The sequence below is a fragment of the Salmo salar genome, chromosome 01 (genome assembly GCF_965601325.2).
Source record: "Salmo salar chromosome 01, fSalSal1, whole genome shotgun sequence".
Taxonomy (NCBI): Eukaryota; Metazoa; Chordata; class Actinopteri; order Salmoniformes; family Salmonidae; genus Salmo; species Salmo salar.
Genome location: NC_138291.1, coordinates 80,418,236 through 80,445,796, shown reverse-complemented (window position 1 = coordinate 80,445,796; position 27,561 = coordinate 80,418,236). Strand labels below are relative to the sequence as shown.

The window sequence follows — 27,561 nt, the reverse complement described above, 5'->3', positions numbered from 1 at the left end:
CACAAATATGATGAGAACTACATTGATTTGGGGTTCACCTATATTGGGAGTAGTGTCTTTCCTCAGCCACAGTGTGTTATGTGCAAAAGTACTATCTCACAACTCGATGAAACCTTCACTCATTTAGAAACAAAACATGCCAATTAGGAAAAATAAGCCACAGAAGTTTTTTGTGCGAGAATTAAGACAACTTTCGAGTAGTAAGACGTGTATATAAAAGCAACAGATACCATTAATAAGAAGGGGCTAGAAGTGTCTTACATGGTGAGCTGCCGAGTTGCTAGGACAGGCAAGCCCCATACTATTATGGAGGACTTCATTCTTCCTGCTGCCGTGGATATGGCTGGGACTATGCTGGGGGAAAGGCAAAAAAAAACTATACAGACAATGCTTTCATCAAACAACACTGTTTCACGACACATCAGTGACATGACAGGAGATGTTTTGAAACAATTATTGCTTCGCATACATGCCAGTGAATTCTATGCGTTACAGTTGGATGAGTCAACAGATGTGGCAGGCCTGGCACAACTCCTGGTATATGTCCGTTACGTTTATGGGGGGTCAATTAAGGAAGACATCCTCTTCTGGAAACCAGGACAACAGGAGAGGATATTTTTTAAGTACTGGACAGCTGTGTGACATCAAATGGACATTGGTGGTCAAGATGTGTTGGTATCTGTACTGATGGTGCAAAAGCCATGCCAGGGAGACATGGTGGAGTGGTAACGCGCGTGCAAGCAGTTTCTCCCGACGCCACTTGGGTACACTGCAACATCCACCAAGAGGCTCTTGCTGCCAAGGGAATGCCTGACAGCTTGAAGGACATTTTGAACACTACAGTGAAAATGGATAACTTTGGTTAAAGCAAGGCCTCTGAACTCTCGTGTATTTTCTGCACTGTGCAATGATGTGGGCAGCGACCATGTAACGCTTTCACAACATACAGAAGTGCGCTGGTTATCAAGGGGCAAAGTATTGACACTTTTTTTTATTGAGAGACGAGTTTAAAGTTCTTTACTGACCATAATTTTCACTTGTCTGACTGCTTGCATGCTGACGGGTTTCTCACACGACTGGCCTATCTGAGTGATGTTTTTTCTCACCTGAATGATCTGAATCTAGGATTACAGGGACTCTCCACAACTATATTCAATGTGCGGGACAAAATTGAGGCTATGATTAAGAAGTTAGAGCTCTTCTCTGTCTGAATTAACAAGGACAACACACAGGTCTTTCCATCATTGTATGATTTTTGTGTGCAAATGAACTCAAGCTTACGGACAATGTCAAATGTCATTTAGTGAAGCACCTGAGTGAGTTGGGTGCGCAATTACGCAGGTACTTTCCCGAAACGGATGACACAAACAACTGGATTCGTTATCCCTTTCATGCCCTGCCTCCAGTCCACTAACCGGTATGTGAACAAGAGAGCCTCATCGAAATTCCAACAAGCGGTTCTGTGAAAATTGAATTTAATCAGAAGCCACTGCCAGATTTCTGGATTGGGCTGCGCTCTGAGTATCTTTCCTTGGCAAATCGCGCTATTCAGACACTGATGCCCTTTGCAACCATGTACCTATGTGAGAGTGGATTCTTGGCCCCCACTAGCATGAAAACTAAATACAGGCACAGACTGTTTGTGGATTTTTTCTTTTAAGACTCATACTCTCTCCAATATAACCCAACATTGCAGAGTTATGAGCATCCTTTCAACATACCCTTCTCATTAACCTATGGTAAGTTATTCACATTTTTCGATGAACAAATAAGGTTTTATAAGTAAGATGGTTAAATAAAGAGCAAAATTATTGATTATTATTTGTCCCCTGGTCCTATAAGAGCTCTTTGTCACTTCCCATGAGCCGGGTTGTGACAGAAACTCACACGCATTCTTATGTTTAATAAATGTGTCGTATAGTGTGGGTGTGTGTGTGGCAGGCTTACAATGATGGCAAAAAAAACAACATTTGAGAGTGCACTGACCCTGGTGCTAGAGGGGGTATGCAGCTGGAGGTTGAATGTTTGAAGGGGTACGGGACAATAAAACGTTTGGGAACCACTGGTCAAGTGTATTTGTGCCAAGCTTTTATTATCTTAGCTATATGTTTTATGTTGTCAGGACATGAGGCTGCTTCCTTCTGAGTTTCTTTCTGTGATGCAAGCACTTTTCCTTATTTTTTTGTTTTATGACTCAAAGTTTTATTCCATCTCCCGTTGTGATCTTACCGTATCGATCACGTTTTGTGATGCAGCAGTGAAGTAGTTCCACTGTACATTGTGATTTACAACCCCGTTCTTGTATTATCTGAATGAGTGCGGACTGGATCCAAAAGCAATTTCTTCCCTTGCTGCGGTGAGCCACTTCTTCTGTGGGTGCTCTAGAATCAATGTGTGAGTGAAGTTGTCTGTTTGCATGTAATGCTATGTTAACCATTTTACCCCAATACTGTAAGCAAAATGCTTGTGCATGCTAGGTCTGAACATGCTCAGAAAAAGCTAACATAAACCTTGATCGCATCTCATTTTGTGATCGCATCTCATTTTGCCTTCATGATTTACCCTGCTGTTCGGACAAATGGATGTAAAATTATAGAAGCCTCAGGCATGAGTCAGTGGAATCTGGTTAGTGCATCCTCAGTGATCACTGTATGATTTGCATGCAGAGCTTTGCTGGACTAAACCTGACCCCCTCTGATTTTAATGGGTATTGTAAAAAGGCTAATCCTTACACCTGCTTACCAGCAAATCTGGTTTCTGTGAGCTGAATCCCATTCAGTGGAAGCGTATGCCACAGTCGTACAATGCAGGCAAAGGTCGATTTGTCATATCGACCTGACCTGGAGCACTCTCACAGGCACAAAAGCCATCTCCCACTGTGACTGTCTTCACCCTAGACATGGCTGTGTGACTCTTCATTGTGTGTGTGTGACTTGACTGTCTGTCTGTCCGTACTTGAGCATGATTTCAGCTCTCCGGCTTCAGCTCTCCGGCTGTTGGCATGCTATCTTTTGTTTCCAGGGGATTCAAGCACAGACAAAACAAGCACACACACTGACTGCATTTCTCTGGTGTATTCAGCACTGGTTTATTGTCCCAGAATGCCTGCTTCATGTGTGTGCGTGTGAGAGAGACAGATACTGTTGTTGATTCTAGCCTCTTGTCTATTAAAGCGAAGGCAAGCTCCGTCTGGTTAAAGTTTAATCTGAAAGAGGCCTTTAGTAGTTATACAATGCCCCTGTGTCTCAGTGTGAGTCCACAGCACTTTGCACAGATAATGTTGTTGTTTTATTATCTCTAACCATGAACATTTCTAACAGTAACAATAGTACTAGACAACTACTTGTTTACCACAGGTGTCGGGATGTAGCTATGTTCTTTGTAATTAACTGATAATTGGCTCAAAGTTTCAAAACCTGATCTTGTTGTGATTTTTAAATCCACACATTCAAGGTAAGATATCTGCTGAACCTTGGCTTATTTCCATTTTAATTGAACAGTTGCATATTCATTTAGTATTGACCCCCCCCCCCCCCCCCCCCCAAACAAAAAGGTCTGCAATTTGTTAATATTTCCAATGCACAATTCTAATGAATTTCATAGACAAACAACGTACCCGGTATTGACGTTGTTTAAGCGTGGGCCCATACATGTAGCACTTTGTATATTCTACTTCTGAGATAATGGCTAGACTTTGAGTAGAACCTGTGTGTAGCCTACTAACTGTAACTCCTGCTGATATTTGGACTTCTCTTCGAGGCACCTCTTTAAATCAATCTTAAGTACTCCAGTGAGGGCATCAGCTTAGCCAGATCCTTTTAACACGATGAGACTCCATTACTGTATTTGGTCCCTGTTCAGGTCTGTCTGGCCGCTGGCTGATAGTAGATTACAGTCTGACTACAGCACTTTAGCTGGCCCATCCGGTCCCTACTTCAACACACTACTAATTGCAGCTAATTTTAGCTCCTACTTTGCCAAACTCCATAGCCCAATTCCATCAAGATGCCCAATTCTGTGGCAAAGCTCCCAAATGCTCTTAATGGTTTACCTATCTATGCCCATTATGCTAAATAGATTTTGGAACAATTAAGGTAATTTTTATAAACAGAAATTCATTTTCTGTGATTTAGAAAATGCTAAGGTATAAAGGTAAATACTTAATTTTGATTATATTTTTTATGCGAACTGTTCTTACCAAAGCCTACTCCTCACTGCTCAAGATGTTTGTGTGCCTCAAAGAACACCTTCTCTGTTCGTATATGGAATTGTATGGTGAAGATAAATTAAAAGTGTCTTTAGAGTTTTAAATTGTCTCATTTGTATGCCTTTCTTTCCTAATCCAGATTGGAGGCTGCAGTAGCCTGAATGTCTTCTGTGTTCGAGGGAACAGGCTGACACGAATTCCCTCTGAGATCTCTCAGGCCACAGAACTGCATGTGTTTGATGTGTCTGGAAATCGGTAGGCTACATAAAAATTACATTTAATGCATGCAAATGTAATGCTTTATTAGCCTATGATCATATTCACATTATATCATATACACAACTGGTCAAAGTTTTAGAACTACTGAGATCTACTAAATGAGATCTACTCATTCAAGGGTTTTTCTTTATTTTTTACTATTTTCTACATTGTAGAATAATAGTGAAGACATCAAACTTATGATATAACACATGGAATCATGTAGTAACCAAAAAAGTGTTAAACAAATCAAAATATTTTTTATTTTAGATTCTTCAAATAGCCACCCTGTGCCTTGATGACAGCTTTGCATGCATACTATTGGCATTCTCTCAACCAGCTTCACCTGGAATGCTTTTCCAACAGTTTCTGTTGGAAAAGAGTTCCGAAAAATGCTGAGCACTTGTGGGCTGCTTTTCCTTCACTCTGTAGTCCAACTCATCCCAAACCATCTCAATTGGGTTGAGAGCGGGTGATTATGGAGGCCAGGATATCTGATGCAGCATCATCACTCTCCTTCTTGGTAAAATAGCCCTTAACCAGCCTCGAGGTGTTGGGTCATTGTCCTGTTGAAAAACAAATGATAGTCCCACTAAACCCAAACCAGATTGGATGGCATATTGCTGCAGAATGCTGTGGTAGCCATGCTGGTTAAGTGTGCCTTGAATTCTAAATAAATCACAAGCAGTGTCACCAGCGAAGCACCCCCACACCATAACACCACCTCCTCCATGCTTCACGGTGGCAAATACACATTGGAGATCATCCGTTCACCCACACCGCGTCTCACAAAGACACGGCGGTTGGAACCAAAAATCTCCAATTTGGACTCCAGACCAAAGGACAGATTTCCACCGGTCTGCTCTCTATTGCTCGTGTTTCTTGGCCCAAGCAAGTCTCGTCTTCTTATTGGTGTCCTTTAATAGTGCTTTCTTTGCAGCAATTCGACTATGAAGGCCTGATTCACACAGTCTTCTCTGAACAGTTGATGTTGAGATGTCTGTTACTTGAACTCTGTGTTAGAATGGTGCCGGAGGAGATGGCTGCCATTTTACGGACTCCTAACCAATCGTGCTATTGTGTTTTTTTTTTTTCACGTTTTTGTAACTGTGACGTAACAAATAAAATTTGATTTGAAGCATTTATTTGGGCTGCAATTTCTGTGTTTGGTAACTCTCTATTGATATTTTCCTCTGCAGCAGAGGTAACTCTGGGTCTTCCATTCCTGTGGCGGCCCTCATGAGAGCCAGTTTCATGATGGTGCTTGATGGTTTTTGCGACTGCACTTGAAGAAACTTTCAAAGTTCTTGAAATGTTCCGTATTGACTGACCTTCATGTCTTAAAGTAATGATGGACTGTTTTTTCTCTTTGGTTATTTGAGCTGCTCATGCCATAATATGGACTTGGTCTTTTACCAAATAGGGCTATCTTCTGTTTACCCCCTCCCCCAACCTTGTCACAACTCAACTGATTGGCTCAAATTAACTTTTATTTAACCTTTATTTAACTAGGCAAGTCAGTTAAGAACAAATTCTTATTTACAATGACGGCCTATCGATGCCTTTTTAACAAGTCACACCTGTTAATTGAAATGCATTCCAGTTGACTACCTCATGAAGCTGGTTGAGAGAATGCCAAGTTGACAGCTTTGCACACACAAGTCAAAGGGTTGCTATTTGGAGAATAAACACTTTTTTTGGTTACTACATGATTCCATAGTTTTGGTGTCTTCACTGTAGAAAATAGTAAAAATAAAGAAAAACCCCTGAATGAGTTCTAAAACTTTTGACCTGTAGTGTATATTATTTATCTTATTATACACCAGACCCAGTAATGCTTTTAGATGTAGCAAAGTCAGTCATACTATTTGACACCAACATAGACTCTGAGCTGTCCACAAATCAATAAGGGTCACAAAATATTCTCTGCAGTCTTTCAATAACACATTATCATCTCTCTCCAGACTACTCCACCTACCCATATCTCTGACCATGCTGCGACTCAAGGCCCTGTGGCTGTCAGAGAACCAGTCCCAGCCTCTACTCACCTTCCAGAATGACATGGATCCAGAGTCGGGGGAAAAAGTGCTCACCTGTGTTCTCTTGCCCCAGCAGCCTTTAGAACCTGACAGTAAAGGTAAGGTCTTCTCATGTACTACCATCTCTGTGGTCTTGTGGATAGAGTATCCGCCCTGAGATTGGAAAATTGGGAGTTCGATATCCGGCTGAGTCATTTCTATTTTATTTAACCTTTATTTAACTAGGCAAGTCAGTTAAGAACAAATTCTTATTTTGCAATGACGGCCTACCCTGGCCAAACCCTCCCCTAACCCGGACGGCGCTGGGACAGTTATGCGCCGCCCTATGGGACTCCCGATCACGGCCGGTTGGGATACAGCCTGGGATCGAACCAGGGTTTGTAGTGACGCCCCTAGCACTGAGATTCAGACCGCTGCACCATTCGGGTGCCTAAAGACTGTAAAAATGTGACCTGATCCTTCTCTGCTTGGCACTCTGCATTAAAGGGAAAATTTGTTTTATCCTTTCAATACGACATATCACTTTACATTTGTATTTCGGGAGAAATGTATATTTTTTATAATGTAAAGAGGAGCACTAGACGAGCAGGAGTGAAGCCACTGTCCACATAAGACAGTAAAGACCCACATATCGAGTCCTCGTTGTTTTTGCAAAAATAAATTGGCACTCTGAATAAAGCCAATTTATCATTTGACCATATCCTGTGATTTTTTTACATTTGTCAGCTAAAAATAAAGTTGCACTTATACAGCGCGCAGGCTTTTAGCATTGCACCTTTTACACTTCTGCTGGCTTACCCCTACTAGCTAACCACTTGCGGCCTTGAAACGCATCACTTATTAGCAGTTCAGCATATCAGCATTTCTTTACATAGTAGACATTGAACGTCTATAACCAAACTGGCTAAAACTCAGTTGTTGGCCGATGGTAGCTATAGTTAGCCACATGCTAGCCTGAGGGCTAACATTGCTAATGTTACTAGCAGCAGTATTAGTAAATCCAGGTATACTGGCTAACAAACATTGGCTACCATGATATCCTGCAACTTATATCTTGCCTAGCTAAATAAAGGTAAAAAAATAATATTAACTCAGCCCCAGCAAGTAGTTCAGCACAAATAAAGACATACCCTATATATCAAATAGTACCCCTTCAAATGAGTGGATTTGGCTATTTCAGCCACACCCGTTGCTGACAGGTGTATAAAATCGAGCACACAGCAATGCAATCTCCATAGACAAACATTGGCAGTCGAATGGCCTTGAAGAGCTCAGTGACTTTCAACGTGTCACCGTCATAGGATGCCACCTTTCCAACAAGTCAGTTTGTCACATTTCTGCCCTGCTGGAGCTGCCCCAGTCAACTGTAAGTTCTGTTATTTTGAAGTGGAAACATCTAGGAGCAATGAAAGCTCAGCCGCGAAGTGGTAGGCCACACAAGCTCACAGAACGGGACCACCGAGTGCTGAAGCTCGTAGCACATACAAATCCTCTGTCCTCGGTTGCAACCCTCACTACAAAGTTCCAAACTGCCTCTGGAAGCAACGTCAGCGCAATAACTGTTTGTCTGGATCTTTATGAAATGGGTTTCCATGGCCGAGCAGCCACACATAAGCCTAAGATCACCATGCGCAATGCCAAGCGTCGGCTGGAGTGGTGTAATGCTCGCCGCTATTGGACTCTAGTGCAGTGGAAATGCGTTCTCTGGAGTGAGGAATCATGCTTCACCGTCTGGCAGTCCGACGGACGAATCTGAGTTTGGCGGATGCCAGGAGAACTCTACCAGCGCCAATGCATAGTGCCAACTGTAAAATTTGGTAGATTAGGAATAATGGCCTTGGGCTTTTTTTCATGGTTTTGGCTTTGTTCCAGTGAAGGGAAATCTTGAAGCTACAGCATACAATGTCATTATAGACAATTTTGTGCTTCCAACTTTGTGGCAACAGTTTGAGGAAGGCCCTTTCCTGTTTCAGCATGACAATTGTAAAACTCTGTTGTTTTTGTCGCTTTGCTTTATCTTGGCCAGGTCGCAGTTCTAAATGAGAACTTGTTCTCAACTGGCCTACCTGGTTAAATAAAGGTGAGATAAATAAAATTAAAAGCGAGGTCCATACAGAAATGGTTTGTCGAGATCGGTGTGGAAGAACTTGACTGGCCTGCACAGAGCCCTGACCTCAACCCCATCGAACACCTTTGGGATGAATTGGAACGCCGACTGCGAGCCAGGCCTAATTGCCCAACATCAGTGCCGACCTCACTAATCCCTGCAGCAATGTTCCAACATCTAGTGGAAAGCCTTCCCAGAAGACTGGAGGATGTTATAGCAGCAAATGGGGGACCAACTCCATATTAATGCCCATGATTTTGGAATGAGATGTTCGAAAAGCAGGTGTCCGCATACTTTTGGTCATGTAGTGTACCATGAAATAAAGAATGACATTAATCAGATTTAGTATTTGACTATTAATTTCTGCAAAACGTGCCATATTCTATTGATTTGAGTTGTAGTAGCTAGCTTGCTTGCTAGCTACTACAACTCAAATCAATAGAATACTGCTTGCTTGCTAGCTAGCTTATTCCATCCCCACACACGCTAGAGCCGTGTGAGTGGGCCAATTTGTTTTGTATGGCCCGATTCACTAAGATAGCTGGTTATCCTTGTTTATTATCATAGTAGCAACATAACATGACAACTCTATGGGCACTGTAGTACCTACCAACCCGAACGGATAATCTCTGCATGTGTGGTTCCCACCGTGAAGCATTGAAGAGGAGGTGTGATGGTGAGGGGCTGCTTTTCTGGTGACATGGTCTGTGATTTATGTAGAATTCAAGGCACACTTAACCAGTATGGCTACCACAGCATTCTGCGGCGATACACCATCCAATCTGGTTTGGGCTTAGTGGGACTATCATTTTGTTTTTTCAACAGGACAATGACCCAACACGCCTCCAGGCTGTGTAAGGTCTATTTGACCAAGAAGGAGAGTGGTGGAGTGCTGCATCAGATGACCTGGCCTCCACAATCCCCCGACCTTAACCCAATTGAGATGGTTTGGGATGAGTTGGACTGCAGAGTTTTTAAAAATAATTAAAAAAATATATATTTCACCATTATTTAACCAGGTAGGCCAGTTGAGAACAAGTTGTCATTTACAACTGCGACCTGGCCAAGATAAAGCAAAGCAGTGCAACAAAAACAACAGCACGGAGTTACACGTAAAAAAAACGTACAGTCAATAACACAATAGAGTGAAGGAAAAGCAGCCAACAAGTGTTCAGCATATCTGGGAACTCCTTCATGACTGTTGGAAAAGCATTCCAGGTAAAGCTGGTTGAGGGAATGCCTAGAGTGTGCAAAGCTCTCATCAAGGCAAAGGGTGGCTGCTTTGAAGAACATAAAATAGATTTTGATTTGTTTAACACTTTTTTGGTTACTACATGATTCCATATGTGTTATTTCATAGTTTTGATATCTTCACTATTTTTCTACAATGAAGAAAATAGTAAAAATAAAGAAAAACCCTTGAATGAGTAGGTGTGTCCAAACTTTTGACTAGTACTGTACATGTCATTAAACAGTGCACCTCCGCCACCACCAGTTTCTCTTGAAGTTGGTATATGCGTTTTTGATAATTGTATTTGAAATTGTGAAAACAAGTGTCTGTGTGTGTGTAAAATATGTTTAAACTTTTGCATAAAGACATTTTTAGAAAGACTATCGTCAATCTACATTGCCATAATTTCATTCAAATCTAACAAACATCCATTTTCATCACCAGTAAGAAACTGCTAACATCTAAGAACTGCTAGCAAACTTGCTAGCAGAACAAGTGAACAACTTTGGGAGGGCAAGCTTGCCAATTTATTTTATTTTATATATATTTTTTTAACCTTTATTTAACCAGGTAGGCTAGTTGAGAACAAGTTCTCATTTGCAACTGCGACCTGGCCAAGATAAAGCATTGCAATTCGACACATACAACAACACAGAGTTACACATTGAATAAACAAAACATACAGTCAATAATACAGTAGAACAAAAGAAAACAAAAAGTCTATATACAGTGAGTGCAAATGAGGTAAGTTAAGGCAATAAATAGGCCATGGTGGCGAACTAATTAAAATATAGCAATTAAACACTGGAATGGTAGATGTGCAGAAGATGAATGTGCAAGTAGAGGTACTGGGGTGCAAAGGAGCAAGATGATAAATAAATACAGGATGACAAGTGAGATATACCTGCTGGAGCGCGTGCTACGAGTGGGTGCTGCTATGGTGACCAGTGAGCTGAGATAAGGCGGGGCTTTACCTAGCAGAGACTTGTAGATAACCTGTAGCCAGTGGGTTTGGCGACGAGTATGAAGCGAGGGCCATCCAACGAGAGCGTACAGGTCGCAATGGTGGGTAGTGTATGGGGCTTTGGTGACAAAACGGATGGAACTGTGATAGACTGCATCCAGTTTGTTGAGTAGAGTGTTGGAGGCTATTTTATAGATGACATCACCGAAGTCGATGATCGGTAGGATGGTCAGTTTTACGAGGGTATGTTTGGCAGCATGAGTGAAGGATGCTTTGTTGTGATATAGGAAGCCGATTCTAGATTTAATTTTGGATTGGAGATGCTTAATGTGAGTCTGGAAGGAGAGTTTACAGTCTAACCAGACACCCAGGTATTTGTAGTTGTCCACGTATTCTAAGTCAGAGCCGTCCAGAGTAGTGATGCTGGACGGGCGAGCAGGTGTGGGCAGTGATCGATTGAATGGCATGCATTTAGTTTTACTTGCGTTTAAGAGCAGTTGGAGGCCACGGAAGGAGAGTTGTATGGCATTGAAGCTCGTCTGGAGGTTAGTTAACACTGTGTCCAAAGAGGGGCCAGAAGTATACAGAATGGTGTCGTCTGCGTAGAGGTGGATCAGAGAATCAATCACCAGCAGCAAGAGCAACATCATTGATGTATACAGAGAAGAGAGTCGGCCCGAGAATTGAACCCTGTGGCACACCCAAAGAGACTGCCAGAGGTCCGGACAACAGGCCCTCCAATTTGATACACTGAACTCTATCAGAGAAGTAGTTGGTAAACCAGGCGAGGCAATCATTTGAGAAACCAAGGCTGTCGAGTCTGCCGATAAGAATGTGGTGATTGAATGAGTCGAAACCCTTGGCCAGGTCGATGAATACGGCTGCACAGTAATGTCTCTTATCGATGGCGGTTATGATGTTGTTTAGGACCTTGAGCGTGGCTGAGGTGCACCCATGACCAGCTCTGAAACCAGATTGCATAGCGGAGAAGGTTCTGTGGGATTCAAAATGGTCAGTAATCTGTTTGTTAACTTAGCTTTCGAAGACCTTAGAAAGACAGGGTAGGATATATATAGGTCTGTAGCAGTTTGGGTCTAGAGTGTCACCCCCTTTGAAGAGGGGGATGACCGCGGCAGCTTTCCAATCTTTGGGATTCTCAGACGATACGAAAGAGAGATTGAACAGGCTAGTAATAGGGGTTGCAACAATTTCGGCAGATACTTTTAGAAAGAGAGGGTCCAGATTGTCTAGCTAGGGTGATTTGTATGGGTCCAGATTTTGCAGCTCTTTCAGAACATCAACTATCTGGATTTGGGTGAAGGAGAAATGGTGGGGGCTTTGGCGGTTTGCTGTGGAGGGTGCCGGGCAGTTGACCGGGGTAGGGGTAGCCAGGTGGAAAGCATGGCCAGCTGTAGAGAAATGCTTATTGAAATTCTCAATTCTAGTTGATTTATCGGTGGTAACAGTGTTTCCTAGCCTCAGAACAGTGGGCAGCTGGGAGGAGGTACTCTTACCTTTTTGAGTTAGTACTACAGGATGCAAATTTCTGTTTTAAAAGCTAGCCTTAGCTTTTCTTACTGCCTATGTATATTTGTTCCTAACTAATGCTTATTTAAGATGGTGAGGAAGGCACTTTTAAAGAATAGCCCGGCATCATCTACTGACGGGATGAGGTCAATGTCATTCCAGGATACCCCGGCCAGGTTGATTAGAAAGGCCTGCTCGCAGAAGTGTTTTAGGGAGCGTTTGACAGTGATGAGGGGTGGTCGTTTGGTCGCAGACCCATTACGGATGCAGGCAATGAGGCAGTGATCACTGAGATCTTGATTGAAAACAGCAGAGGTGTATTTGGAGGGCAAGTTAGTTAGGATGACATCTATGAGGGTGCCCGTGTTTACGGATTTGGGGTTTTACCTGGTAGGTTCAATGATAATTTGTGTGAGATTGAGGGCATCAAGCTTAGATTGTAGAATGGCTGGGGTGTTAAGCATGGCCTAGTTTAGGACACCTAGTAGCACGAGCTCAGAAGATGGATGCGGGGCAATCAATTCACATATGGTATCGAGGGCACAGCTGGGGGCAGAGGGAGGTCTATAGCAAGCGGCAACAGTGAGAGACTTGTTTCTGGAAAGATGAATTTTTAGAAGTAGAAGCTCGAATTGTTTGGGTACAGACTTGGATAGTAATACAGAACGCTGCAGGCTATCTTTGCAGTAGATTGCCACACCGCCCCCTTAGGCAGTTCTATGTTGGCGGAAAATGTTATAGTTAGCGACGGAGATTTCAGGGTTTTTGGTGGTTTTCCTAAGCCAGGATTCAGACACGGCTAAGACATCCGGGTTGGCAGAGTGTGCTAAAGCAGTGAGTAAAACAAACTTAGGGAGTAGGCTTCTAATGTTAACATGCATGAAACCAAGGCTTTTACGGTTACAGAAGTCAACAAATGAGAGCACCTGGGGAGTGGGAGTGGAGCTAGGCACTGCAGGACCTGGATTAACCTCCACATCACCATAGAAAGAGAAGAGAAGTAGGATAAGGGTACGGCTAAAGGCTATACGAACTGGCCGTCTAGCACGTTCGGAACAGAGAGTAAAAGGAGCAGGTTTCTGGGCACGATAGCATAGATTCAAGGCATAGTGTACAGACAAAGGTAAGGTAGGATGTGAGTACATTGGAGGTAAACCTAGGCATTGAGTAATGATGAGAGCGATATAGTCTCTAGAGACGTTTAAATCCGGTGATGTCATCGCATATGTAGGAGGTGGAATAACATGGTTGGTTAAGGCATATTGAGCAGGGCTAGAGGCTCTACAGTGACATAAGACAGTAATCACTAACCAGGACAGTAATGGACGAGGCATATTGATATTAGAGAGAGGCATGCGTAGCCAAGTGAACATATGGGTCCAGTGAGTGGTTGGGCTGACTGGGGACACGGCGATTCAGACAGTTAGCAGGCCGATGCTAACAGTTAGTAGGCCGGGGCTAAACAAGCTAGCCGTTAGCAGACCGGGGATAGCCGTTAGCAGACCAGGGATAGCCGTTAGCAGACCGGGGATAGCCGTTAGCAGACCGGGGCAGGCGGGCTAGCCGTTAGCAGACCGGGGATAGCCGTTAGCAGACCGGGGCAGGCGGGCTAGCAGTTAACAGACCGGGGCAGGCGGGCTAGCAGTTAGCAGACCGGGGCAGGCAAGTTAGCCTTTGGGGGACGTCGCAATGGGGGTAAGTCTGTTTTTGCCTCCTTCGTGCGGTGACGTTGATAGACAAGTCGTGGAATTAGTAGGGTTCCAAGTAGCTCTAGGTAGCGGTTAGCAGAATGGGCCTTCAGCGGACGTCGCGCCTGAGGGGCCTGTTGGAATCCTCGGTCTGATTATGTCGCTATTCCGGCGGGGTTCCGTGCCCCGTACCGGCAGTAGAAGGGACCCGGATATTGTAGCCCAGGAGTGGGCTTCGGTGGTAGCACAGGAGCCCTGGCCGGGCTAGCTTCAGGCTAATTGGTGCTTGCTCCGGGATGGAAACGCTAGCCAGGAATAGTCACCCGGGATTGCGTTTAGCTAGTTGCGAAGATCCAGATGAAAATGTTCAGAGTTTGCGGTAGGAATCCGGGGATATTGGGGGGGGGGGGGGAGAAATATAATTATAATAAAAATAATAGGTCCGTTATGCTCTTGTTTGAGTCACGCTTTCCGAGCTAAAGGTTAGCTGATGACCGCTAGGAATGGTTTGCTGACTAATAGCTGGTAGGTAGTTAGCTGGCTAGCTTCAGTTGAAGGATTCCAGATCCGAAGTAAATAGAAATACTTTAGGAAAAAAAACAGATCCACGCCACATTGGGTGAGGCGGGTTGCAGGAGAGTATTTAGAAGTTGAGGTTTAGGAAAATATTTTTAAAAGATATGCGAAGAAAAATATGTAAAAAGATAGGACAAAGACATCGACGTCTGACTGCTACACCATCTTGGATTATAGAGACCCCTGGAAATCATCCAACGAAAGTAAGAACTGTATTTAAACCGAAAATATACGGTCAGAGGAGAATAATTATTCTGATAAAGGAATTTTGGGTGGGGGTGAAATAGAGGCATGCTAGAACAAAAGAAACGCAACACCATGTGTAAATTAATAACAAATTAGTGCAGGAAATTTAAGAAATTCATGAAAATTATGAATTGAACAAATAACTATGCAAATGGAAAACCATTGGTTGAGTTCTGGATTTGAGGCTACAAAAAGAGATTTTAATTCCTATGCAATGTTCTTGGACTAGTTCACTGTCAGTTTTGTCCTCCTATTATTTTTGTTTAAGTTTTGTTGAACAGTAAAAAGCAATCAGAATGGAGAAAAGCCCATTCAAACCACTTGGAATTCATTTGTTGCCATCCCAGGGCCATGCACTACCCATAAAGCATATTTAGAACTTTTATTATTCAGAAACCTCAAATACCGTCCTGCCCTTCAAAAATGATAAAAATACCAGGATATCATATTTTAAGCCGTCACTGAGCTTTGTATGTTCTACTGTCAAAACCACTATGACAACTAGCTATACCGCAGCTGCCTACAGTAAAAAGAGACCTGTAATGTCACAGTGATTCTTTCTATATGGGTTTCAATTTGTATTACGTGATCTTGGTCATTGGCAATTTCATCACCTAAAAGCTTTCTCAGGGGTCACTGGCCTCTCTATACACCTACTGTATGTAATCATTTATAGGTCAGCTATAAGCGCCTTTACTTCAAATTCTACCCCAGAGTGAAATTTGTTTAATCCTACAGGTTATATCCTATTCCCATTCTACGTCACTCCTTTGCATATTCTCCAGGGTCCTACAAGCATTAGATTCGGTCTTAACATGATCGAAATCGTGGGGCACTTATCACATGAACTACCTGGAGAAGCACACAGAGTCCTGTATCCCTGATCTGTCACTGTATTGATGATGCATATTAAGAGGGGGAAGTGGGGATCACAGAGCCTCTAACCCAGGGGTGTAAAACTCATTTTTCCTGCAGGCTGCATTCGGTCGTCACCGAGGTCCAGAGGGCCGTACTATTTCCTCACCGTCAAAATTGACCAAAAAAATAGTTATTTCCTTCGCTTTTGGAATTCGCTATGCTCCCTGATTGTCTAGTGGGCCTGATTTGGTGTCACAGTTTTGCCCCAGCCCCAGCTAATACACCTGACTCTAATAATCACCTAATCATGATCTTCAGTTTAGAATGCAATTTGATTAATCAGTTGTGTTTGCTAGGGATGGAGAAAGAAGTGTTACACCAATCAGGTCCTCGAGGACTGGAATTGCCACCCCTGACTCTAGTATGACTGTTAGCTTGCTGGACAGAGTGAAGAGACTATAAATGTAGGTCTATTGTAATTTCTACACAGTATAGATTTGGTTTTAGTCATTTCAATGTTGACGGAGATTATTTTCCCAGATTTCTATTTTTTAATACTACCGGTCAAAAGTTTTAGAACACCTACTCATTCAAGGGTTTTTCTTTATTTTTACAGTTTTCTACATTGTAGAATAATAGTGAAGACATCAAAACTATGGAATCAGGTGGTAACCAAAAAAGTGTTAAACAAATCAAAATATATTTGAGATTCTTCTAATAGCACCCTTTGCCTTGATGACAGATTTGCACACTCTTGGCATTCTCTCAACCAGCTTCACCGGGAATGCTTTTCCAACAGTCTTGAAGGAGTTCCCAGATATGCTGAACACTTGTTGGCTGCTTTTCCATCGCAAACCATCTCAATTTGGTTGATGTCGGGGGATTGTGGAGGCCAGGTCGTCTGATGCAGCACTCATCACTGTCCTTCTTGGTCAAATAGCCCTTATACAGCCTGGAGGTGTGTTGGGTCATTGTCCTGTTGAAAAACAAATGACAGTCCCACTAAGCCCAAACCAGATTGGATGGTGTATTGCTGAGGTAGCCATGCTGGTTAAGTGTGCCTTGAATTCTAATAAATCACTGACAGTGTCACCAGCAAAGCACCCCCACACCATAACAACTCCTCCATGCTTTAAGGTGGGAAATACAAATGCAGAGACCCGTTCACCCACACCACGTCTTACAAAGACACAGCGGTTGGAACCAAAAATCTCAGATTGTGACTCCAGACCAAAGGACACATTTCCACCGGTCTAATGTCCATTGCTTGTGTATCTTGGCCCAAGCAAGTCTCCTTTTATTATTGGTGTCCTTTAGTAGTGGTTTCTTTGTAGCAATTCGACCATGAAGGCCTGATTCACACAGTCTCCTCTGAGCAGTTGATGTTGATGTCTGTTACTTGAACTATGTGAAGCATTTATTTGGGCTGCAATTTCTGAGGCTGGTAACCCGAATGAACTTGTCCTCTGCAGCAGAGGTAACTCTGGGTCTTCCATTCCTGTGGCGGTCCTCATGAGAGCCAGTTTCATGATGGTGCTTGATGGTTTTTGCGACTGCACTTGAAGAAACTTTCAAAGTTCTTGAAATGTTCCGTATTGACTGACCTTCATGTAATGATGGACTGTCGTTTCTCATTGCTTATTTAAGCAGTTCTTGCCATAATATGGACTTGGTCTTTTACCAAATAGGGCTATCTTTTGTATACCCTCCTACCTTGTCACAACACAACTGATTGGCTCCAACACATTAAGAAGGAAAGAAATTCCACAAATTAACTTTTAACAAGGCACACCTGTTAATTGAAATGCATTCCGGGTGACTACCTCATGAAGCAGTTGAGAGAATGCCAAGAGTGTGCAAAGCTGTCAAGGCAAAAGGGTGGCTATTTGAAGAATCTCACATTTTTTGATTTGTTTAACACTTTTTTTGGTTACTACATGATTCCATGTGTTATTTCATAGTTTTGATGTCTTAACTGTTATTCTACAATGTAGAAAATAGTAAATATAAATGAAAAACCCTTGAATGAGTAGGTGTTCTAAAACCTTGACGTGTGTGTGTGTGTGTGTGTGTGTGTGTGTGTGTGTGTGTGTGTGTGTGTGTGTGTGTGTGTGTGTGTGTGTGTGTGTGTACACATTCGAAAAGTGTTCCGAGATCTTGACTTTTTACACATTTTGTTATGTTACAGCCTTATTCTAAAATTGATTAAATAAAATAAAAAATCCTCATCAATCTACACACACTACCCCATAATGACAAAAAAGAGGTTTTTAGATTTTTTGCTAATTTATAAAAAATGAATAAACTGATACCTTCTTCACATTTACATAAGTATTCAGACCCTTTGCTATGAGACTCAAAATTGAGCACAGGTGAATCCTGTTTCCATTCATCATCCTTAAGATTTTTATACAACTTGATTGGAGCCCACCTGTGGTAAATTTCAGTTGATTGGACATGATTTGGAAAGGCACACACCTGTCTATATAAGGTCCCACAGTTGACAGTGCATGTCAGAGCAAAAACCAAGCCATGAGGTCAAAGGAATTATCCGTCGAGCTCCAAGACAGGATTGTGTTGAGGCACAGATCTGGGGAAGGGTACCCAAAAATATCTGCAGCATTGAAGGTCCCCAAGAACACAGTGGACACAGTCATTCTTACACGGAACCCAAACTGGCTGCGTGCGTGCGCCATCGGTCATACATTTATTTTGTCCCCCCACACCAAACACTATCACGACACGCAGATTAAAATATCAAAACAAACTCTGAACCAATTACATTCATTTGGGGACAGGTCGAAAAGCATTAAACATTTATGGCAATTTAGCTAGCTAGCTTGCACTTGCTAGCTAATTTGTCCTATTTAGCTAGCTTGCTGTTGCTAGCTAATTTATCCTTGGATATAAACATTGAGTTGTTATTTTAATTGAAATGCACAAAGTCCAATACTCCAACAATTAATCCACACATAAAACGGTCAACCAAATTGTTTCTAGTCGTCTCTCCTTCTATGCTTTTTCTTCTCTTGACTTTATATTGTGATTGGCAACTTTCATATATTAGGTGCATTACTGCCACTGACCTCATTCGTTTTTCAGTCACCCACGTGGGTATATCCAATGAGGAGATGGCATGTGGGTACCTGCTTCAATAAACCAATGAGGAGATGGGAGAGGCAGGACTTGCAGCGCGATCTGCGTCCCAAATAGAACTGACTTATATTTTAGCCCTTGGCAACGCAGACGCTCGCGAGCAGTGTGGGTGCAATAATTGAATAATATACATTTCTACATTTATTTTGCAATGCTCGCACACACAACATGAGCGTTGTAGTCAGCCTGTTAAATGGGAGAAGTTTGGAACCACCAAGACTCTTCCTAGAGCTGGCCGCCCGGCCAAACTGAGCAGGTGGAGAAGGGCCTTTGTCAGGGAGGTGACCAAGAACCCGATGGTCACTCTGACAGAGCTCTAGAGTTTCTCTGTAGAGATGGGAGAACCTTCCAGAAGGACAGCAATCTCTACAGCAGTCCACTAATCAGGCCTTTATAGAGAGTGGCCAGACGGAAGCCACTCCTCAGTAAAAGAGATCCTTGATGAAAACCTGCTCCAGAGCACTCAGGACCTCAGACGAAGTTCGAACATTCACTATCCAACAGGACAACGACCCTAAGCATACAGCCAAGACAATGCATGAGTGGCTCCAGGACAAGTCTCTGAATGTCCTTGAGTGGCCCAGCCAGAGCCCAGACTTTAACCCGATCAAACATCTCTGGAGAGACCTGAAAATAGCTGTGCAGCGATGCTCCCCATCCAACCTGAAAGAGCTTGAAAGGATCCGCAGAGAAGAATGGAAGAAACTCCCCAAATACAGGTGTGCCAAGCTTGTAGCGTCATACCCAAGAATACTTGAGGCTGTAATTGCTGCCAAAGGTGCTTCAAAAAAGTTCTGAGTAAAGGGTCTGAATACTTTTTTAATGTGATTTTTCAGTTTATTAAAATACAAAGTGCAACAAACGCAAAAATGTAGAAAAAAATCATGGCGTCTGAATATTTCCAGAGTGCACTGTATAACATTTTTATAGCATTTTTATTCAACCACCTGCGGGCCGGATTAAGTGGGATCCCATGCCTTGAGTTTGTCACGTGCTCTAATTGATCTTGATCTGATCCTACACTGCCCCAAAGGGCCTGCTCCTCTACTATGTATTGGAAAATAAAAAGACCTCAGTGGATTGGACAGCTTTTTTTATTATTATTCATTTTTTTATTTAACTAGGCAAGTCAGTTAAGAACAAATTCTTATTTACAATGACGGCCTAGGAACACTGGGTTAACTGCCTTGTTCAGGGCCAGAACGACAGATTTTTACCTTGTCAGCTCGAGGATTCGATCTAGCCACCTTTCGGTTACTAGCCCAACGCTCTAACCAGTAGGCTGCCTGCTGCCCCAGATAAAGAGGCTTAACTCTCGACTGAACTTCAGCCATTAAAATCTTTCTGTGCTCGGCGAGGAGAGGCTCGCTCACTAACTCAGCTGAGGCCTGGTAGAATCTAGGCATGATCCAACTGTTGATTTTGCGTGATCTCCACAACCTGGTTGCTGCACCCATATGTCATGTTTTTATTTTATTTGAATCATTGAGTGAATGACTATGGAGCATGTTCCTTGTTACGCCCATCCCCCTTAGTCCCTGACATGGCTCGGAATGAGAGGACTATGTGCTTATGTTCCATTCCATGGCCCTCATTCACCTGTGGAGCAGCAGATGAGGATCTAAAACTTGTGGAGGTCAAGTCAGTGAGCTTGAGTTGGGGGGGAGATTGTCTAGCTGTAAGCTTGTGACTAAGCTGGGATTTGGAACTGTGATCTGGATGGTTCCAAGCGCTCATCTGGGGGGGGGGGGTGGGGGGGGGGGGGGGGTGTTTGTGGGTGCAGATTGAGTGATGCAATCATACCAAACACGTTGATTTTAATCAGTTGGAGAATTCAGGCCACTTTTGTGTTAGTTTTCACACAGGTCTTACATTTCAAGCATGCATGTAAACATCATTTTGAAAAGCCAATTATTAATAAAGATGAGAATGATTACTATCCTCACACACACATCAAATGTATCCTGTTTTAGGCTCAGACAACCTGGCTCGCTGCGGTGCTCTGGAGAGCCTGGTGAATGACGTGATGGATGACACCTGGGATGACAGGGCCATGAACAGGATCAGTGCCATCCACTTCCTGGATGATGACGATGACGAGGATGATGAAAAGGTGAGGTGAAGCGCTAGATGTGTGTGAAGAGACGTGAGGAGCGTGTGAAGGGGAATGACAGGAGGTAGTGAGGAAGAAAAGACCTTTCACCATTCACAGGGGTCATTTGAAACGTCAACTGTCAATACTCACTAAACAAGGAATAGAGATTTAAAAATATATATATTCAACTAATATAAAGCATTGTTGAGTCCATTAACTGGTTGAAAAGTAGGTTTAATCTTTCAGATCTTTTAAATTACAGTTGGGTCCAAAATGATCATTAGCCTTGATAAAGATGAGCAACAAAAGACTATAAAATAAATAATACAAATACTGAGCTATATTGTATGTAAAAGGAAAAAAAAGACAATTGCTCAGATAAAGATTTTGTTTAACAATTTAATATTATTTTTCCTCAAAGATAAGAGTCAAAATTATTGGCACCCTGGTTTTCAATAATACCTTTAAATAACTCACTGCATTGAGCCTTTAAAAGGGATCTTCGACCATTCCTCCATACAGAGTCTTTCCAAATCCTTGATATCCTTCGTCTGCGCTTATGGACTGTCCTCTTAAATTCAAGTCTCATAAAATATTTTAGAAAAGGGCTCAGTTCCATTAATAATAGAATATGCCATTTAGCAGACGTTTTTATCTAAAGCGACTTAGTCATGCGTGCAGACGTTTACGTATGGATAGTCGTTATCTTCGGAAGGTAAGGTATTGAAAACAGAGGTGCCAATAATTTTGACCCCTAGCTTTTTGAGAAAAAATTACTTGTTAACCTGTTGGGTCTAGGGGGCAGCATTTGCACGTCTGGATAAAAAAAATGTACCCGATTTAATCTGGTTACTAATCCTACCCAGTAACTAGAATATGCATATACTTATTATATATGGATAGAAAACACTCTAAAGTTTCCAAAACTGTTTGAATGGTGTCTGTGAGTATAACAGAACTCATTTGGCAGGCAAAACCCTGAGACATTTTCTGACAGGAAGTGGATACCTGATGTGTTGTATTGAGTTTAAACCTATCCCATTGAAAAACACAGGGGTTTAGGAATATTTTGGCACTTCCTATTGCTTCCACTAGATGTCACCAGCCTTTACAAAGTGTTTTGAGTCTTCTGGAGGGAGATCTGACCGAACAAGAGCCATGGAACGGTGATGTCCCATTAGACACCTGGCGCGCTACTTCATGTTGGGTACCCTCGTTCCAATACGTTATAAAAGGCTATGCATTCGTCCACCTTGAATATTATTCATGTTCTGGTTAAAAAAGGCCCTAATGATTTATGCTATACAACGTTTGACATGTTTGAACGAACGGAAATATATTTTTTCCCCTCGTTCATGACGAGAAGTCCGGCTGGCTTACATCATGTGCTAACGAGACGGAGATTTTTGGACATAAATGATGAGCTTTTTTGAACAAAACTACATTCGTTATGGACCTGTGATACCTGGAAGTGACATCTGATGAAGAGAATCAAAGGTAATGGATTATTTACATAGTATTTTCGATTTTAGATCTCCCCAACATGACGTCTAGTCTGTATCGCAACGCGTATTTTTCTGGGCACAGTGCTCAGATTATTGCAAAGTGTGATTTCCCAGTAAGGTTATTTTTAAATCTGGCAAGTTGATTGCGTTCAAAAGATGTAAATCTATAATTCTTTAAATGACAATATAATATTTTACCAATGTTTTCTAATTTTAATTATTTAATTTGTGACGCTGACTTGACTGCCGGTTATTGGAGGGAAACGATTTCCTCAACATCAATGCCATAGTAAAACGCTGTTTTTGTATATAAATATGAACTTGATAGAACTAAAAATGCATGCATTGTCTAACATAATGTCCTAGGAGTGTCATCTGATGGAGATTGTAAAAGGTTAGTGTATCATTTTAGCTGGTTTTATGGTTTTGGTGACCCTGTCTTTGACTTGACAAAACATTACACACAACTCTTGTAAATGTACTGTCCTAACATACTCTAAATTTATGCTTTCGCCGTAAAACCTTTTTGAAATCGTAAAACGTGGTTAGATTAAGGAGATGTTTATCTTTCAAATGGTGTAACATAGTTGTATTTTTGAAAAATTTGAATTTTGACATTTATTTGGATTCAAATTTGCCGCTCTTGAAATGCACCTGCTGTTGATGGAGTGCACCACGGGTGGCACGCTAGCGTCCCACCTAGCCCCAAGAGGTTAAACAAAATCTCTTCCTCTGAGCAACTGTATTAGCATAAAATAGTATCCCTGTTTTCTTTAGCATTCAATATATATACAGTATTAAAGAAAAACATTTTTATCAAGGGTGCCAATCATTTTGGACCTTACTGTATGTCCAAGTGCATATGTACACTCAGTTGCCAGTTTATTAGGTAGACTCATATAGTACCGGATCATAACCCCATTTGCTTCCAGAACAGCCTGCATTCTTTGGGGTCATGGAAATATTGCTCAAATGGTATCAAGGGACCTAAGGTGCACTAGGCCCTGGACTCATGCTGCTTACACTAAATCCTGACTCTGCCATCAGCATGACACAACATGAACCGGGATTCGTCGGACCAGGCAATATTTTTTTCTTCCCACTCCTCAATTGTTCAGTGTTGGTGTTTGCGTGCCCACTGGAGCCGCCACTTGTTTTTAGCTGATAGGAGTGGAACCTGGTGTGGTCATTTGCTGCAATAGCCCATCCGTGACAAGGACTGAGATGCGAATTTCACACCACTGTTGTTCTGCTCCGTTATTTGCCTGTTTGTGGCCCACCTGTTCGCTTGCATGATTCTTGCCATTCTCTTTCGACCTCTCATCAACAAGCTGCTTTCATCCACGGGACTGCCACTTACTGGTTGTTTTTTGCACTATTTTCAGGAAACCCTAGACACTACCGTACATGAAAAGCCTAGGAGGCCGGCCGTTTCTGAGATACTGGAACTGGCGCGCTAGGCACCGATGATCATACCACGGTTAAAGTTGCTTAGGTCACCCGTTTTGCCCATTCTAACGTTCAATCGAACAGTAGCTGAATGCCTCAATGCCTGTCTGCCTGCTTTACAGTATATAGCAAGTCATGGCCATGTGACTCACTGTCTGTAGAAACAAACCATGCATAAACTGGTCACTGAGTGTATAACATATTATATACGTTGCTATGAAGGTAATATAATACATGACAGAATGACAGACCTGTTGTATAATCTGGGTCCATTCAGTCTTACAGATCCGTCTCACTGTTTCTCCTCCCTGTCCCTCTTTGTTTCCTCCCCACAGGGAACGCTGATGCGACGGGCCACTCCTCACCCAGGCGAGCTGAAGACTATGAAGAAAGCAGCGGAGAACCTCCGCAATGACCTGAATGCCGCCAAAGGCCTGGATTCCAACAAAAACGAGGTCAATAATGCTACAGTCACCACGTCTGTGTGACTCTTACCTCAGAAACATTCTTACCTCCTGTGTCTCTCGCCATGTTCTCCTGCACAACCCCTTGAACCTACTTTTCCCCACAAACCCCTCTGCGATCTACCTACCCCTCCTGCAGCTCATCCCTGGGACTCTGCTGTGATCCTCTTGTCCAGTATCTTACTTCATCTCCAATACCCTGCACGGTATCTGGCTCAGACTACCAGGGCCCATGTGCCTTCTTTTCAAACTATTGTGCTATCTTTTCAAACAGCAATAATATGCACAGGTGTGCTCCTTTTTAAAGGTATTTTTTAAAGTTAGTGCTTTTTAAATATGTATTTTTTTCCTTTTTTTTTTTACAGACAATAGGTAGTTGCACTACTGTAACTCTTAAGTATATTAAATATTGTTGACTTCTTTATATATATTTGTTTTATTTTTAAACACTGGGGGAATATTTCTTTTTACATTTTGGGGATACTTAGTTTTTGGACCTACTGATTTAAGGGTTATTGTATAGTCATTTGTGAATATTGATACTTTTATACTTTTTGGCAGCTCAGATGGTGTAAATTAAAACAATGTATAGCAAGTTTCTTAAACTATCGCAGAATTTAAAAAAATGTTATATCTTGGTATTTGGTACGTATTTTATTTCCTTTTTAGTGTTTTCTTTTTAAGTAAAGAAATTAACAAAAATGCAGTTGCTAATGTCTTATCAAAACAATATAATTCCCTTTGGGTGAGTAGACAGCCTCGGATCTTCTTTTCTACTCCATTGTCTAACTTCTTAATCAAATCCTAAACTCATTTTTATATAGACATGTTTGGTAATTTTGTAATTAAGTTTGGAACATGTACCATAACCACTCTCCCACAACCGATTGAGTGGAAGTGACAAGGCTGTCTTACTTTCTTTCATTGCGATTTACTGCTTTGAAATGTTTTCTTAATACCAGATACCAGAAACAGCTGCATTTTAACATTTGCCACTTTCTCCCTTTAACACATGAGCTTGGACTTTCAATGGCCAATTTCATTACAAACAAGGTAATAAGGACCAGGGTGGAATCTTTTGAAAATGCAGTTGAAGCATACACTAATGCACTTCTTAAAGTTTTTTGCGTCTTCATAAAAACAGATTGTTCTTCAAATGGTACACTACAACATTGATTTAACTTTTTTTGTTTTAAATGTATTTCAAGGAGAGGACCATATACATTTGTTTTAATGTGGATTTCATCTTTCTTTTTAAATTATTTTCTTTAATGATCAAGCTGCACAAAAAATACAATTTGAAATTGGCATGGACACTGAGCCTACAGATTTGGATTACTTTTAACCACTGATAAAATAAAATGGGTTTAAAACCAAACATGATTCGTTATTCCCCTTAACTCCGTTTTTAGTCCATTAGTCTTTCAGCCTTTAGTCCTTTATGAAAAATGTAGACCTTTCGTTTTTGCTTCACCATCTCACAATTGTTAACATGTCATCTAACGTCTCATAACTGTTAACATGTCAAATCATAAACGCCATATTTTTTATATTCAAGCCGCACATGCCCGTTATCATTGATTATTCTTAAATACTGTATGTATTTGCCATTCAAATTGTATTAGATTTAAAACGTTTAATTTCAACAAAAAAAATTAAGAAATAACTCATAGTTTTAACAAAGCCCATTGATAAAGAGCTCATCAGGGTGGTCATTCACATACACACGTTAGTACTTTTTCCTCAACCATTCATCTCCTGTTTTGTCTATCCAACTTGCATTGCATGACTTGTGTATATAGTATGCAACACCTCACCTAAATGTCGTGTGCTGTATGTGAAGTCTGCTTGTCTTGAAATGAGAGTGTAAGTATGGACTGCATTCAATGTTGCATTCAATAAGTTTAAATTCCATGTGTTTATCTCAAGTAGGTGTTTATATTGTATTAATACAATGCAATGAGTATCATTATCCCTAACCGTGCCCTGGTTTTATTTAGGCTTGTAAAAGCAAATGATACATCCCCTGAACAGCTTGTATGATTTTCAAGTCTACAGTGCCTTCAGAAATTATTCATACCTCTTGACTTATTCCACAATTTGTTCTTACAGCCTGAATTCAAAATGGATAAAAAATATTTTTTTCCCACCTATCTACACACAATACCCCATAATGACTAAGTGAAACATGTTTTTAGAAATTTTGGCTAATTTATTGAAAATGAAATACAGAAATATCTTATTTACATAAATATTTACCCGCCTGAGTCAATACAAGTTAGAATTACTGCTGTGAGTCTTTCTGGGCAAGTCTCACAGCTTTGCACACCTGGATTGTACAATATTTGCCCATTATTCTTTTCAAACTGCTTCAAGCTCTGGCAAATTGGTTGTTGATCGTTGCTAGACAACCATTTTCAAGATTTGCCTAGGGTTTCAAGTCAAAACTGTAACTTGGCCATACAGGAACATTCACCGTCTTCTTGGTAAGCAACTCCAGTATAGATTTGGCCTTGTTTTAGGTTATTGTCCTGCTGAAAGGGGAATTCATCTCCCACTATCTGGTGGAAAGCAGACTGATCCAGGTTTTATTATTGGATTTTGCCTGTGCTGATAGGTGAATTAATCTCCCAGTTTCTTGTGGAAAGCAGACTGAACCAGGTTTTACTCCAGGATTTTGCCTGTGCTTAGCTCCATTCAGTTTCTTTTTGTATCCTGAAAAACTCCCCAGTCCGTAATGATTACAAGCCTACTCATAACATGATACAGCCGCCACTATGCTTGAAAAATATGGAGTATACAGACTGCCTAGTGGCAGGTAGCCTAGTGGTTAGAGCGTTGGCCAGTAACCGAAAGGTTGCTGGATCAAATCCCGAGCTGACAAGGTAAAAATCTGTCATTCTGCCCCTGAACAAGGCAGTTAACCCACTGTAGGCCGTCATTGTAAATAAGAATTTGTTCTTAACTGACTTGTCTAGTTAAATAAAGGTTCCATTTAAAAAATAAAAAAAATGTTGTATTGGATTTGCCCCAAGCCTAACACTGTATTGAGAACAGGATGCATGTTTTGGAATAGTTTTCTGTACAGGCTTCCTTTTCACTCTATCAATTAGGTTAGTATTGTGGAGTAACAAGAATGTTGTTGATCCATCCTCAGTTTTCTTGTATCACAGTCATTAAACTCTGTTTTA

General features: G+C 41.6%; 1 protein-coding gene across 2 annotated transcripts in view; it reads left to right on the top strand.

The window, feature by feature from the left end:
- The window catches only part of LOC106612630 (uncharacterized), a 71,107-nt gene extending 45,359 nt beyond the window's left edge, over positions 1-25,748 (top strand). For both annotated transcript variants that reach the window (XM_014213976.3, XM_045723078.2), the window contains exons 11-14: positions 4,347-4,462; positions 6,430-6,602; positions 20,831-20,970; positions 24,242-25,748. In XM_014213976.3, the coding sequence (XP_014069451.1) occupies positions 4,347-4,462; positions 6,430-6,602; positions 20,831-20,970; positions 24,242-24,394 (582 nt within the window). In that variant the 3' untranslated portion in view covers positions 24,395-25,748. The remainder of the gene's footprint in view (positions 1-4,346; positions 4,463-6,429; positions 6,603-20,830; positions 20,971-24,241) is intronic.
- Positions 25,749-27,561: the final 1,813 nt, after the last annotated feature.